This window comes from Gopherus flavomarginatus, chromosome 1 (assembly GCF_025201925.1).
Source record: "Gopherus flavomarginatus isolate rGopFla2 chromosome 1, rGopFla2.mat.asm, whole genome shotgun sequence".
In the NCBI taxonomy this organism is placed as follows: Eukaryota; Metazoa; Chordata; order Testudines; family Testudinidae; genus Gopherus; species Gopherus flavomarginatus.
Genome location: NC_066617.1, coordinates 152749067 through 152763092, shown reverse-complemented (window position 1 = coordinate 152763092; position 14026 = coordinate 152749067). Strand labels below are relative to the sequence as shown.

The 14026-nt window shown below is 47.3% G+C and overlaps 1 protein-coding gene across 4 annotated transcripts in view; it reads left to right on the top strand.

Annotated features, from left to right (window-relative positions):
• Positions 1-10159, top strand: part of CLCN1 (chloride voltage-gated channel 1) — a 150293-nt gene extending 140134 nt beyond the window's left edge. For all 4 annotated transcript variants that reach the window (XM_050943358.1, XM_050943367.1, XM_050943349.1 and 1 more), the window contains 4 exons: positions 5879-5917; positions 6411-6515; positions 7668-7754; positions 8307-10159. In XM_050943358.1, coding sequence (XP_050799315.1) covers positions 5879-5917; positions 6411-6515; positions 7668-7754; positions 8307-8699 — 624 coding nt within the window. In that variant the 3' untranslated portion in view covers positions 8700-10159. The remainder of the gene's footprint in view (positions 1-5878; positions 5918-6410; positions 6516-7667; positions 7755-8306) is intronic.
• Positions 10160-14026: the final 3867 nt, after the last annotated feature.

Below are 14026 nucleotides of genomic sequence, written 5' to 3'. Positions count from 1 at the left end.
GAATATAAGAACAGCCATACTGGGTCAGATCAAAGGTCCATCAAGCCCAGTATCCTGTCCTCTGACAGTGGCCAATGGCAGGTGCCCCAAAAGGAAAGCTCCTGATAGAGTCATATTGAACATAAGAATGGTCATATTGGGTCAGGCCAAAGGTCATTCTAGCCCGGTATCCTGTCTTCCGACAATGGCCAATGCCAGGTGTCCCAGAGGGAATGAACCAAACAGGTGATCCTCAGCTGATCCATCCAGTCACCCATTCCCAGCTTCTGGCAAACAGAGGCTAGGGACACCATTCCTGTCCATCCTGGCTAACAGCCATTGATGGACTTATCTTTCATGATAAGTATTGGCCTCCATAACAACCCCTAGCAAGGAGTTCCAGAGGTTGCCAGTGCGTTGCATGAAAAAAATACTTTCTTGTGTTTGTTTTAAATCTGGTACCTATTAATTTCATTTGGTGGCCCCTTGTTCTTGTATTATGAGAAGGAGTAAATAACATTTCCTTATTTACTTTCTCTACACCACTCATGATTTTATAGACCTCTATCATATCCCTCCTTAGTCGCCTCTTTTCCAAGCAGAAAAGTCCCAGTCTTATTACTCTCTCCTCATATGGAAGCCGTTCTATACCCCTAATAATTTTTGTTGCCCTTTTCTGAACCTTTTCCAATTCCAATATATCTTTTTTGAGATGGGGCGACCACATCTGCACGCAGTATTCAAAGTGTGGGCGTACCGTGGATTTATATGGAGGCACTATGATATTTTCTATCTTATTATCTATCCCTTTCTTGATGATTCCCAACATTCTGTTTGCTTTTTTGACTGCCACTCCACATCGAGTGGATGATTTCAGAGAACTGTCCACAATGACTCCAAAATCTCTTTCTTGAGTGGTAACAGCTTTTTTAGACCCTATCATTTTGTATGAACAGTTAGGATTATGTTTTCCAATGTGCATTACTTTGCATTTATCAACGTTAATTTTCATCTGCCATTTTGTTGCCCAGTCACCCAGTTTTGTGAGATCCTTTTGTAGCTCTTCACAGTCTGCCTGGGACTTAACTATCTTGAGTAGCTTTGAATCGTTTGCAAATTTTGCCACCTCTCTGTTTACCCCTTTTTCCAGATAGTTTATGAATATGTTAAAAAGGACTGGGCCCAATACAGATCCCTGGGAGATACCACTATTTACCTCTCTCCATTCTGAAAACTGACCATTTACTCCTACCCTTTGTTTCCTATCTTTTAACCAGTTACCAATCCATGAGAGAACCTTCCCTCCTATCCCATGACAGCTTACTTTGCTTAAGAGCCTTTGGAAAGGGACCTTGTCTAAAGCTTTCTGAAAATCTAAATACACTATATCTATCGGATCTCCTTTGTCCGCATGCTTGTTGACCCCCTCAAAGAATTCTAGTAGATTGCTGCGGTATGATTTCCCTTTACAAAAACCATGTTGATTATTTCCCAACAAATTATATTCATCTATGTGTCTGACAATTTTGTTCTTTACGACAGTTTCAACCAATTTGCCCAGTACTGAAGTGAGGCTTATTGGGTCTGTAGTTGCCAGGGTCACCTCTGGAGCCTTTTTAAAAATTGGCGTCACATTAGCTATCCTCCAGTCATTTGGTACAGAAGCTGATTTAAAAGATAGGTTACAGATGACAGTTAGTAATCCTGCAATTTCCCATCTGAGTTCCTTCAGAACTCTTGGGTGAATACCATCAGGTCCTGGAGACTTATTACTGTTTAGTTTATCAATTTGTTCTAAAACCTCCTCTAATGACACCTCAATTTGGGACAGTTCTTCAGATCTGTCACCCAAAAAGAATGGCTCAGATATGAATCTCCCTCACATCCTCAACAGTGAAGACTGATGCAAAGAATTCATTTAGTTTCTCCGCAATGGCCTGATCGTCTTTGAGTGCTCCTTTAGCATCTTGATCGTCCAGTGGCCCCGCTGGTTGTTTAGCAGGCTTTCTGCTTCTGATGTATTTAAAAATTTTTTTGCTATTACTTTTGGAGTCTTTGGCTATCTGTTCTTTAAATTCTTTTTCGGTCTTTGTAATTATATTTTTACATGTCATTTGCCAGAGTTTATGCTCTTTTCTATTTTCCTCATTACGATTTATCTTCCACTTTTTAAAGGATGCCTTTTTGCCTCTCACTGCTTCTTTTACTTTATTGTTTAACCACAGTGGCTCTTTTTTGGTTCTCTTACTATGTTTTTTAAATTGGGGTATACATTTAAGTTAAGCCTCTATTATGGTGTCTTTAAAAAGTTTCCACACAGCTTGTAGGGATTTTACTTTTGGTACTGTACCTTTTAATTTCTGTTTCACTAACCTCCTCATTTTTGTGTAGTTCCCTTTTCTGAAATTAAATGCTACAGTGTTGGGCCACTGTGGAGTTTTTCCCGCCACAAGGATGTTAAATTTAATTATATTATGGTCACTATTACCAAGCAGTCCAGCTTATACACCTCTTGGAGCAGATCCTGTGCTCCACTTAGGACTAAATCAAGAATTGCCTCCCCATTTGTGGGTTCCAGGACCAGCTGCTCCAAGAAGCAGTCATTTAAGGTGCCAAGAAACTGTATCTCAGCATCCCTTCCTGAGGTGACATGTACCCAGTCAGTATGGGGATAGTTGAAATCCCTCATTATTATTTTGAGTTTTTTATTTTAATAGATTCTAATCCTCTCTAATCTCTCTGAGCATTTCAGAGTCATTAACACTATCCTGCTCAGGTGGTCTGTAATGTAGCCCTACTGCTATATTCTTATTTTTCAAGCATGCATTACTATCCCTAGAGATTCTGTAGTACAGTTTGGTTCATTTAAGATTTTTATTTCATTTGATTCTACGCTTTCTTTCACATACAGTGCCACTCCCCCACCAGCACGACCTGTTCTGTCCTTCTGATATATTTTGTACCCTGGTATTACTGTGTCCCATTGATTATCCTCATTCTACCAGGTTTCGGTGATGCCTGTTATATCAATATCCTCGTTTAATACTAGGCACTCATGTTGACATGGTACACTCAGTGGCTGTGAGCCCAGTTGGGCAGTTCCACCACATCGTTCATCTCATTCAGCTGGGTGATGACCTTAAAGGGCCCATCCCAGGCAGCATGCAGCTTATTCTTCCTCACTGGGATGAGACCCCTCACCTGGTCCCCGGTGCCATAGGAGCAGGTGCGGAGTCATACCAGACCTTTTGCCTCCCTTGGGCCCTGGCTAGATTCTCCTGGGCCAGACCCATGAGCTCAGCAAGCTTTCTCTGGAAAATCAGTTTCCCCCTGGGCTCAGCTTCACCCCTGCTGTCCCAGAGAGGGCAGGCAGCGAGCCTGCTGCTTTGTTCACAGTATCAGAGCCAGTATGAGCCATCTCTCCCCCCTCCCCCCCACACAAAGGGGCAGGGAGCATCTCTTTGTCTCACTTAGCTCCAGGAGTCTGGTTACAGACAGGCAGGGCACCTGAGCTTAGCAACTCCTCCTCTCTGCCATTTGCATTCACACTGACTGCTTCAGTCTCAGCCGATTGGTTCCCTGGATTCAAATTAAATCCTCGACTGTTACAGGAGCAGGGCCTGGATCCCCTGGACCGGTCCCTCTACCTCTTAGCTCAGCAATCGCCAGCTCCTGCTGCCACTGTCTCTCCTGCTGTTCTGCCTCATGCCTTCCCTGTCTCTCACAGTCCTCTGACTCCTTCAATATCAGCTCCAATTCCATCCCTCTCAGATCCACCAGGGAGACCCCTTGCTGGTCGGGGATGCAGGTCTCAGGGGCACCCAGCTGCTCCCAACCTCGCTTGTGGCCACAGCTGGATCAGGAACCAATGTGGGCCCTAGTGCTGCCTGACTGCTCCCAGCCTCTCTTGTGGCCCCAGTTGGGTCAAGAACTGGTTCCTTAGAGTGATCATTCTTTTCCAGCTGAGCAATTAACTGGGCCTTGGTGAACTTTCCAATGCGCAGCCCTCTCCTTCTCTGCACAGCTCTACAATGCTCTTCTTAAGGAGATGGCTATAGGCCATCTCTTCGCTGTTCCCAAGTTGTCAGGGACTCACAGGCCGGTGCTCTCTCAGCTCCTTACAGTCCCTTGGAGGAACCCCTTCAGTGTGACAGCCCTTCTTAGCGGTCACAGTCTTTCTTAGAGGTTAAGCTGTAGGCTCCTCTGCCTCCTGCAACTGCTCCTCACTGAGCCTTTTGCATGCCTATCTCCCACGAATTCCACCTTAATTTTACTGCTCCCCAGTCACTTACTGCAGGATGCACTGTCCACCGGGTGCAGTTTATCCCAGCGCTCCCACCAGTTATTAAAGAGTCACTGGGGCGGTGCTCTGGAACTACTCTATATGAAGCCATTCAGAACTTTGGGGTAGCATGCCTCCTCTCTCTGAGCATACTGTTGCCAGGGTAAGAAGCTTACACAGCTTCGACCTTCCTGGGTCTGACCTTGGAGCATTCAGCGTCCCCTTCCACACCATGCGCTTCCTGTAGCGAGTCCATCTGCGTGCGGCTCCTCGGGAAGTGAGAGGGCCCTGTACCCCAAATCTGCAGTCAGCAGTGACTCTCAGCCAGCATAAAACAGAAGGTTTATTAGTCGACAGGAACACAGTGTAGAACAGAACTTGTTAGCACAGAAATCAGTGACTGTCAGCCAAGTCCATCTTGGGGGAATCCCAGGCCAGATGCCCTGGACTCCCCTCTCCAGTCCCCCAAGCAGACTGCCCAGCTACCAGCGACCTGACCTCAGACACCTCCATTGCTCCTCCTCCTGGTCTTTGTCTTGCTTCCCAGGCAATGTGTCACCTGGTTGCTTTCCCCTCCTGGGTCTCAGGTTACCAAAGGCACAGGCCATAGCCTACATGCAGGCAGCAGAAGCAGCCTCACTTGCCCCTGAGGATCTCAGCCAAAGTCAAACACCCTTATTCCCACCACCTAGGCATTGGTGCAGCACAGAGGGAAACTGAGGCACACACAGTAAAACTCACATAAGCTCAACAGTAAGACTCACATACACTCACGTACAACATAACAAGGAAAAATCCTCACTTTGTTACACTGAGCTCCTGGTAAAGGTTTAGGGATTTCCGCAGAAGAGGATGGCCATGGCATGCATGGGGATGTGAGGATCCTGCTGGCTAGGCACTGTCTGTGCTGCCAGTACGGAGAGAGACAAGGTGGGTAAGGTCATATCTTTTAGTGGACCAACTTCTGTTGGTGGAAGGTACAAGCTTTCAAGCTCTTCACCAGCTCTGGGGAAGGAAGCAGACTGAAAACTGCAGGTACTGAGGCAGGCTTCATGATGATCTATTCAGATCTAAGAAAGTATAGGCCAAGGGGGATGTCCAAAAGGCATCAAGAGCAGACTAAGCAAAACCCCACACCAAACCAGGACCTGGACCAGTGTGCAGATTGGAAGCATCCCAGTGCATAGATTCCACCATCCATGACAATGACACCCAGGGAAAGATGAGGGCCCCTGAGTATCTGGGGGGTGCACAGTGGGGATTAGGAGTGAGCAGGAAGTAGGGTGATCAGATATCCCGATTTTATAGAGACAGTCCCAATTTTGGGGTCTTTTTCTTATATAGGCTCCTATTATCCCCCCACCCCCACCCCATCCTGATTTTTCAAATTTGCTGTCTGGTCACCCTAGCAGGAAGAGAGGGACCCTGAGTATAATGGTGACCTTCTGGGCTTAGGGATGAGTGGGCAGAGGGAGGGGGCAGGGAGGGTCAGTTGCTGGAAAGTGGGCGATACAGCTGAGATTAGGAATAAGGGGTTCTTGCACTCCAGGATTTTGCTGTGGAGTTAGGGCTGTGTACTCCTTCACTGACCGTGGTTCTGTTTTCTGTTCTCCCTAGGAGTCTGTAGAGGTTATAGATACAATGAAGCCAGAGGAGGTAAGTCTGGATGAGAACTGGGGGGCTGGCTCTCCTCTCACCCCTGGAAGCTGTCTCCTTCCTGGGAAGATCCAGGGGCCAGGATATGCTCATATGCTACAAGGAGAGGCCATCCTGAGAGAAACTATTCCCTCAACCCATGGAAATGGGCAGACTATCCTGGAGTGACTGGGGCAGAGAGAGCTCAGGAAGGAGAGACAGGGAGCTCTCATCCCCTTTAAGCTGGACTGGGGAAGCCCTCACCTTCCTGGCTACTTTTCTCACAGTGTCACCCTTGCTGGGGGCATGTCAATCAATGGCACCTTTAGTGCTGCAGTTCCCAAGGGGAGGCCCCAGTTCATGCTGGAGGGATAGGAAACTTCAGAGGAATAAAATGCTGAGGGCGGCAGATGGGGAGGAGGGGCAAACAGCAGCAGGAGACCGGGGCGGCTTGGAGTGTGGGCTGGGAGCAGTGTTGGTCACTGTGAGTGTGATCCCCTCTTCCCTGTGTCAGATAGATGCATGGGAGCAGGAGGAGCTGAATAAGGAAGTGTGCTTTGACAGCTGCCGCATAGACCCCTCCCCTTTTCAGCTAGTGGAGAGGACTTCCCTGCACAAGGTGAGTCTGACCTCCCTCCCAGCTACTGTTTATCCTTCTCTAACTTGTCTGTCTCTGTGCTAGCCCATCCCAGGACCTCTCTCCCCATCTCCCTCCCCTCGCTTTGCATTTTTCTCTCTCTTGCTCTCTCTCTCTGTCACTGTCTCTATCTGAGAAGCTCACTGACCTCCCATCAGCACAGTGTCTGACTGCAGTCTCCTGGAACATGAGCAGATTAGTTTAATAAAAGAGCTTCAGAGAACCACACTAGGATCCATCATCCATTGCATTAGTGCTGGAATTTCCTCTCCCAGCCTCTGGGGGCTGTCTAGATACACACACATTAGCACTGGGATTCCCACTCCTAGGCACTGAGTGCAGCAGCAGCCACAGCTCAGGTGTTTGTAAAAGCAATGATACAATAATGATGGGTTTCATACATTAGCCCATCTGAGCGTTGCAAGATCCACATGCAGCATTGGGGGTGGGATTCACACTCCTGGCCCCTCCGGGACCAGGGACCTCCATCCCAGCACGTGAATACTGGGATTCACACTCCCTGCCTTGGCGTGCAATGGGATCTGCATGCCTTTATCACTGTATTTATTAGAGGTCTGTCACTGATTATATCATTGCTGGGATCCACAGTCTCAGCTCCAAAGCACAGCAGGATCTACCCCACTGTGCACTGGTCCCTGAGTGGACTGGGATCTGCACCCTCGTAGCCATATGCCAGATGTGGGGATGTGAGTTAGTGTGAGAATGTTCTGGGTGTCCCTAAAGCACCATGCACCAGTGTGACATGAGGGGAGTCCTGGCTAATTAGAAGTCCCAGGAATAAAAGGAATATTTAAGCTGTATGGGACTGCTGCTCTGGGTTAACTACAGGTATATACCAGGAGTTCCAGGTCCCCCGGAGTCCCACTAATTACCCTGCAAGTGCAATGAGGCTACTCACTGAGGATTAGCATTAGATTTCCCACTCCTAGGGCAGCTTCTTACCAGGGTGGTGCCAAATCCAAAGGAATTTGAGTTGGGATTCCCACTCCTAGCTTTGGAGCCCGGAGGGGATCTCAGGCCTAGGCTTAGTGCCAAGACTCTCATTCCCAGCCTTTGAGGATATCAAGCCCTATGTGACTGGTAATCGAGATTGTCTTGTGTTTTCTCCCACAGACACACACTTTGTTCTCCTTGCTGGGCCTCAGCCATGCCTATGTGACCAGTAAGGGGAAGCTGAAGGGAGTGCTGGCTTTGGAAGAGGTAAATACAGTCAAGTTTTCATGCAGACACTCCCACCTCCAGCTCAGCCCCAGACATTCTGCGTGTTATCACAATATCCCACAGCAGGCGAGAACCAGCTTTGGGATGGAAGTTTCAACTCTGCAGTCAGACATTTCCTAGCATTCCAGTTTCAAGTCCTGGCAGCATTGACTTAGCCCTTTTCCCTTCTGAGGAGAGAAATTGTGTTCCTGGATGTGAGTTTTTCAGAAGGAGCCTTAACAAACAAAGGGCCTGTCTGCTTTACATGGGTAGTAAAGATCCGCTAGTCCTTTTTGTGAGAGACAGGCTCTTACCTGTGTGGCCCGTGCCAGATCCATTTAGCCAGTGTCCCTCCCAGAAGTGGCTACACTGAGGCTTGGAGTTTGCCAAGTGCTGTGGAATGAAAGACACTATAGCCATGCAAAATCTGATCTCTCCAGGGGCTAGTCTCCTGCCTTGTTATTTTGGAGAGTAGCTGAACTGTTGTGCTGTGGTTTTTGAGCTGCCCTTTAATTCCCTCTCTGTTCTTCTGATCTTCTGCCCCTCTAATAGCTCCAGAAGGCAATTGAGGGCTCCACACGCTCTGGTGTCCACCTCCGTCCGCCCCTCGCCAGCTTCCGAGACATCAATCGGACCTCAGTCAGCAATGAGCAGAGTAGCCAGGTTCCACAGGTGTGGAGGCGGCAGGACAGCTGTGTGGTGCCTGTGAGAAGAGCTGCGAACTCAGGGATGGGGAGCCCACTGCCCTCCAGTTCCCCCTCCCCACAGCCCCTGCCCTTCCCTGAGGTGGGGAAGGGGCTGCACTCTGTCTCAGCTGCTGACACTGAGCTGGAGGAAATGGAGCTGTCTGGCCCCGCTCCTGAGAACATCTCAGACATCCTCAAGGACCTGAGCCTGCGCTCCACGGACCTGGAGGAGGAGGATGAAGAGGATGTGCCCCTATAACCAGTGGGAGGAGGGGATGTCAGTGAGCCAGCCCTGCTACACATGCTCCTCAGGGAGAGGCCTGAGGACTCTCTCGTCAATGCTCCAGCATCCGCAATAGCTTAGTTGGGGGAGGAGTCACAGGACTGCCCTTCCATCTGCTGCCCTCACTGCCTGGAGTGTTGTGCTACCTGGGACAGATGGGGGTGCATGTGTGAGGGAGGAGATGGACTCCCCCAGGTGGCAAAGGGGCTGCTGGGATTAAGGGCCCTACTCTTTCTCTCCCAGAACTCATGGGAGCAGGAACCATAATGAGGCATGGACACCACGGGCTGCAGGGACATATACTCTGGACTGATTGTGCCATTGTGAGAGAGTGGTGGGGAGCAGATGGGGGCCACAGCCCTTCCTCTTCTCCATTTCAGAACACCCTGCAGAAAAGCATGACTTTCTCTGCTTCCCCTGCCCCTCAACAATTCCTGCAGGAACCTTCCCACAACCCAGGATTTCTGACTAGTGAAAATTCTCAGGGGCAGGGGGATTGTGCAGGCAATGAGAGAGGAGAGGGCAAGCCCTCCGAACATCCTCCTGTACAATCCACCCAGCCACAGCTGTGTCCCCGGAGATTGTCGGTTGAGCCAGCCTGGCACTTAGAGACACGCAGCATCCCTGGGGTAATAATAGCTTTATATACAGTGGCTCATTCATTAGCATGACACCCGTCCCTGAAGTTACTACGGGTGGTCGCCATTTTCCCAGACACCTCACAAACACACATGCTTCCCACACTTGTATCCTAGAAGCAACTCTCCATCTCAGAATTCCACCACTCCATGCCCCTGTAGCCCCTTCAAGCCCCTCTCCCATCCTGCGCACCAAGAACATTCTTGTCCAGAAACACTGGTTCTGGTTCTGGATTCTCCCTCTGGTATTTTCGTTGGTGTGAGGAATGCTGGGGGCTTCTCCTGGGCCTGCCAGTGCTGCCACGAAGAGGGAGGTTTCTTGCTGCTGACACAAGCATGGTTGGGAGGGAGGAAAAGCTGCCTGATCTTTGTCATGGTTCTTTAATATACTCAGGACTTTAAAAAAGAATTAGACAGGAGGAAAGACTCCTTGTTTTCTGGTTGGCTCACTGAAGTCTTTAAGCAGAATGGCCAAGATTGGAGTGGGTTGGTCAGAGGTCACAAAGGCATGGATGAATGAGCAGTAAGATTGTATATATGTTTCTATCTGTCAGATATTCATGTGTTTCTCTCTGAACCACTATCGGCAATTTCCATGAAGTTATAGTCTTAACATATAAGAATGCCCACGTAAGAATGGCCATACTGGGTCAGACCAAAGGTCCATATAGCCCAGTTTACTGACAGTGGCCAATGCCAGGTGCCCCAGAAGGAGTGAACCTAACAGGTAAAGATCACGTGATCTCTCTCTCCTGCCATCCATCTCCACCCTCTGACAAACAGAGGCTAGGGACACCATTCCTTACCCACCTGGTTAATAGCCATTAATAGACTTAACCTCCATGAATTTATCCAGTTCTCTTTTAAGCCCTGTTATAGTTGTAGCCTTCACAACCTCCTCTGGCAAGGAGGTCCACAGGTTGACTGTGTGCTGTGTGAAGAACTCCCTTTTATTTGTTTTAAACCTGCTGCCCATTAATTTCATTTGGTGACCCCTAGTTCTTATATTATGGGAACAAGTAAATAACTTTTCCTTATTCACTTTCTCCACACCACTCATGGTTTTATAGACCTCTATCATATTCTCCCTTAGTCTCGTCTTTTCCAAGCCGAAAATTCCTAGCCTCTTTAATCTCTCCTCATATGGGACCCATTCCAAACCCCTACTCATTTTAGTTGCCCTTTTCTGAACTTTTTCTAATGCCAGTGTATCTTTTTTGAGATGAAGAGACGACATCTGTACACAGTATTCAAGATGTGGACGTACCATCGATTTATATAAGGGCAATAAGATATTCTCCATCTTATTCTCTATCCCCTTTTTAATGATTCATAATATCCTGTTTGCTTTTTTGACTGCTGCTGCACACTGTGTGGACTTCTTCAGAGAACTATCCACCATGACTCCATGACCTCTTTCCTGATTAGTTGTAGCTAAATTAGCCCCCATCATATGTATGTATAATTCGGGTTATTTTTTCCAGTGTGTATTACTTTACAATCCCCCATGGAGGGAGATTGTGGGCTGGGAGCAGGCTGATGAGAGAGAAATGAGAAACGGCAGAGAGAAGCCGCTTCCCTACCTTCCCCTTTGCTAGCACAGGAAGGCTCCTCTCTTTAAACACTGTTCTCCTACTACTCCAGGACTGAGTACCATCCACACAGCTCTGCCAATACATCTCAATGGTAACTCGCAGCACCCTTTGCTATTCCATCTTCACCTGTGTCCGGAGGAGAGATGCTGTAGCAGCTTGGTGCATGCATATGATACCCTGACATTCAGAGACGAGAGCCTGCCAGGCTAACTCACTATTCCTGCCAGGTTTTCTCAGTACGATAGCAAAATTCAGTGTTGTAGAGTCTGCAGATTTCCCCAGCCATTGGGCAGCTTTCTACTGTAAAATTTTCATCAAAGAAACCAGATAGCAGTGCCTGGGGCTCTGCCAGACACAATCCCACTCAGCAAGCTGCGAGGAGAGGCGATCCCAGGCACTTCATGATACGTCCTGATGCCTGGCCAGGTGCACCTTCACAAGCTGGCTGCCTGGAGGCTATGACAAAGCCAGAGGCAGCACGGTTCCCAGTTCCCTGTTCGTGCAACCGGAAGACACCAACTATGTTGGGTTTGCCAAGCTTATTTAAGCAGATGGTTACCCTGCCGTGCTCCAGAGGCAGGTGAAAATCCTGGGGCACCTGCCAATGTACTAGTGAGAATTTCTCCTTGGCCTGAATTCTAGCAATTAGGCTTGTACATGTAAACAAGAACCCTTTCTGAAGCTGGGGGTCTCCATTGTGATCTGGCCTGCCCTGTGTTCAGCTGGGGGCAGCAGTATATTTTAAAGCATGGGGGAGGGGGAAAGAAAGAAAACAAGGCTTATCTTCTCATAAAGTACCTGCAACTATCTGCTGTGTCATGCCCCATCAGCATTAGGGCTCTGTGAGCTGCCACCAAGCCTGAGTCCCTACCTTTCTGGGAGGGCAAGGTTTGTGGCTTGACCTGATGTTGAAGATGGCTTTTTAAATAAAAAAATTGGAGAAAGTGAGAGAGTTGTGTGCATGAGAGCAAGATAGAGACAGAGACAGACAGAGAAGAGATAGTTAAGTCCAGGCAGACTGTGAAGATCTACAAAAGGATCTCTCAAAATTGGGTGACTGGGCAACAAAATGGTAGATGAAATGCAGTGTTGATAAATGCAAAGTAATGCACATTGGAAAACATAATCCCAACTATACATATACAATGAAGAGATCTAAATTAGTTGTTACCACTCAAGAAAGAGGGTCATTGTGGATAGTTCTCTGAAAACAGCCACTCAATGTGCAGTGGCAGTCAAAAAAGTGAACAGAATGTTGGGAATCATTAAGAAAGGGATAGATGATAAGACAGAAAATATCATATTGCCTTTATATAAATCCATAGTATGCCCACATCTTGAATACTGCATGCAGATGTGGTCGCCCCATCTCAAAAACTATATAGTGGAATTGGAAACGGTTCAGAAAAGGGGTATGGAAAGGCTTCCATGTGAAGAGCGATTAACAAGACTGGGACTTTTCAGCTTGGAAAAGAGACAACTAAGGCGATATGACTGAGGTTTTTAAAATCATGAATGGTGTGGAGAAAGTAAATAAGGAAGTGTTATTTTCTCATAACATAACTACGGGTCATCAAATGAAATTAATAGGCAGCAGGTTTAATACAAACATAAGAAAGTATTTTTTCACACAATGCACAGTCAACCCGTGGAAATCCTTGCCAGAGGATGTTGTGAAGGCCAATACTATAACAGGGTTCAAAAAAAACTAGATAAATTCATGGAGGATAGGTCCATCAATGGCTATTAGCCAGGATGGGCAGGGATGGTGTCCCTAGCCCCTGTTTGCCAAAAGTTGGGAATGAGCGACAGGGAATGGATCACTTGATGGTTACCTGTTCTTTTCATTCTGTCTGGGGCACCTAGCATTGGCCACTGTTGGAAAACAGGATCCTGGGCTAGATGGACCTTTGGTCTGACCCAGTATGGCTGTTCTTATGGTCTTAAGATGAGGACCAAGTAATACAAGGAGAGGGAATCTTAGGATGATGCACACAAGGGGCTGGGGCAGCTCAAAATAAGGTCTCATCTACACTTAAAGAGTTTTTGTCTGTGGGTTAGGAGTGTGAAAAACACCCTGAAATAGCTAACTGTCTAGATGGTAGTACCGCTGGAAAGGTCTGGAGGTTATATTGGATCACAAATTGAATACGAGTCAACAATATGATGCAGTTGTGAAAAAGGCTAATAACATTCTGGGATGTATTTACAGGAGTGTTGTATCTTAGAGGAATTATTAGAAAAACTGGTCATGTTCTGTCTTAGAAAAGAAGCACGCGGGAGAACATGCTAACTGTCTTCAAATGTGGTAAGGGCTGTTATAAAGAGGATGGCGATCAGTTCTCCATGTCCACTGAAAGTAGGACAAGTAGTAATGGTCTTAATCTGCAGCAAGGGAGATTTAAATTTGATTTTAGGATAACCTTTCTAACGATGCGGGATAGTTTAAGCTCAAACAGGCTTCCAAAGGAGGTTGTGGAATTCCCCACACTGGAGGTTTTAAGAATAGGCTGGACAAACACCTGTCAGGGGTGGTTTAAGTATACTTGGACCTACTGAGAACCCTTACAGCCCTACATTTCTATGATAGCTATGCTACAAAAGCCCCAGTGTACATGCAGATATATCAGCAAAAAGTGATTTTGCATGTATAAGTAGCATCTCCATCAAAGGGTTTGCTGGGATAGCTGTACCAATACAGTAGCCTAAGATGCATTTGAGCACCTGGAATAGTCTTTCACTGCAACCCTTGGGCAAAAAAGTAGAACTGGTTGTGGATTTGTATACCCCAGGATACAGCACTGGTGAGACCATTACTGGAATACTGGCTTCAGTTCTGTTATCCACTTTGAAAAGGCTGTTGAAGAATTGGAAAGGACTCAGAAAAGACCTACAAGAATAATTAGAGGCCTGGAAAACCTGCCTTACAGTAAGAGTCATAAGAAGCTAACTGTTGAGTTTATCCAAGAGAAGGCTAAGGGGTGACTTGATTGGTTCATGGGAAGAGATTTTTGATCTAGCAGAAGGCATAACAAGATCCAGTGGTTGGAACCTGAAGCTAGACAAATTC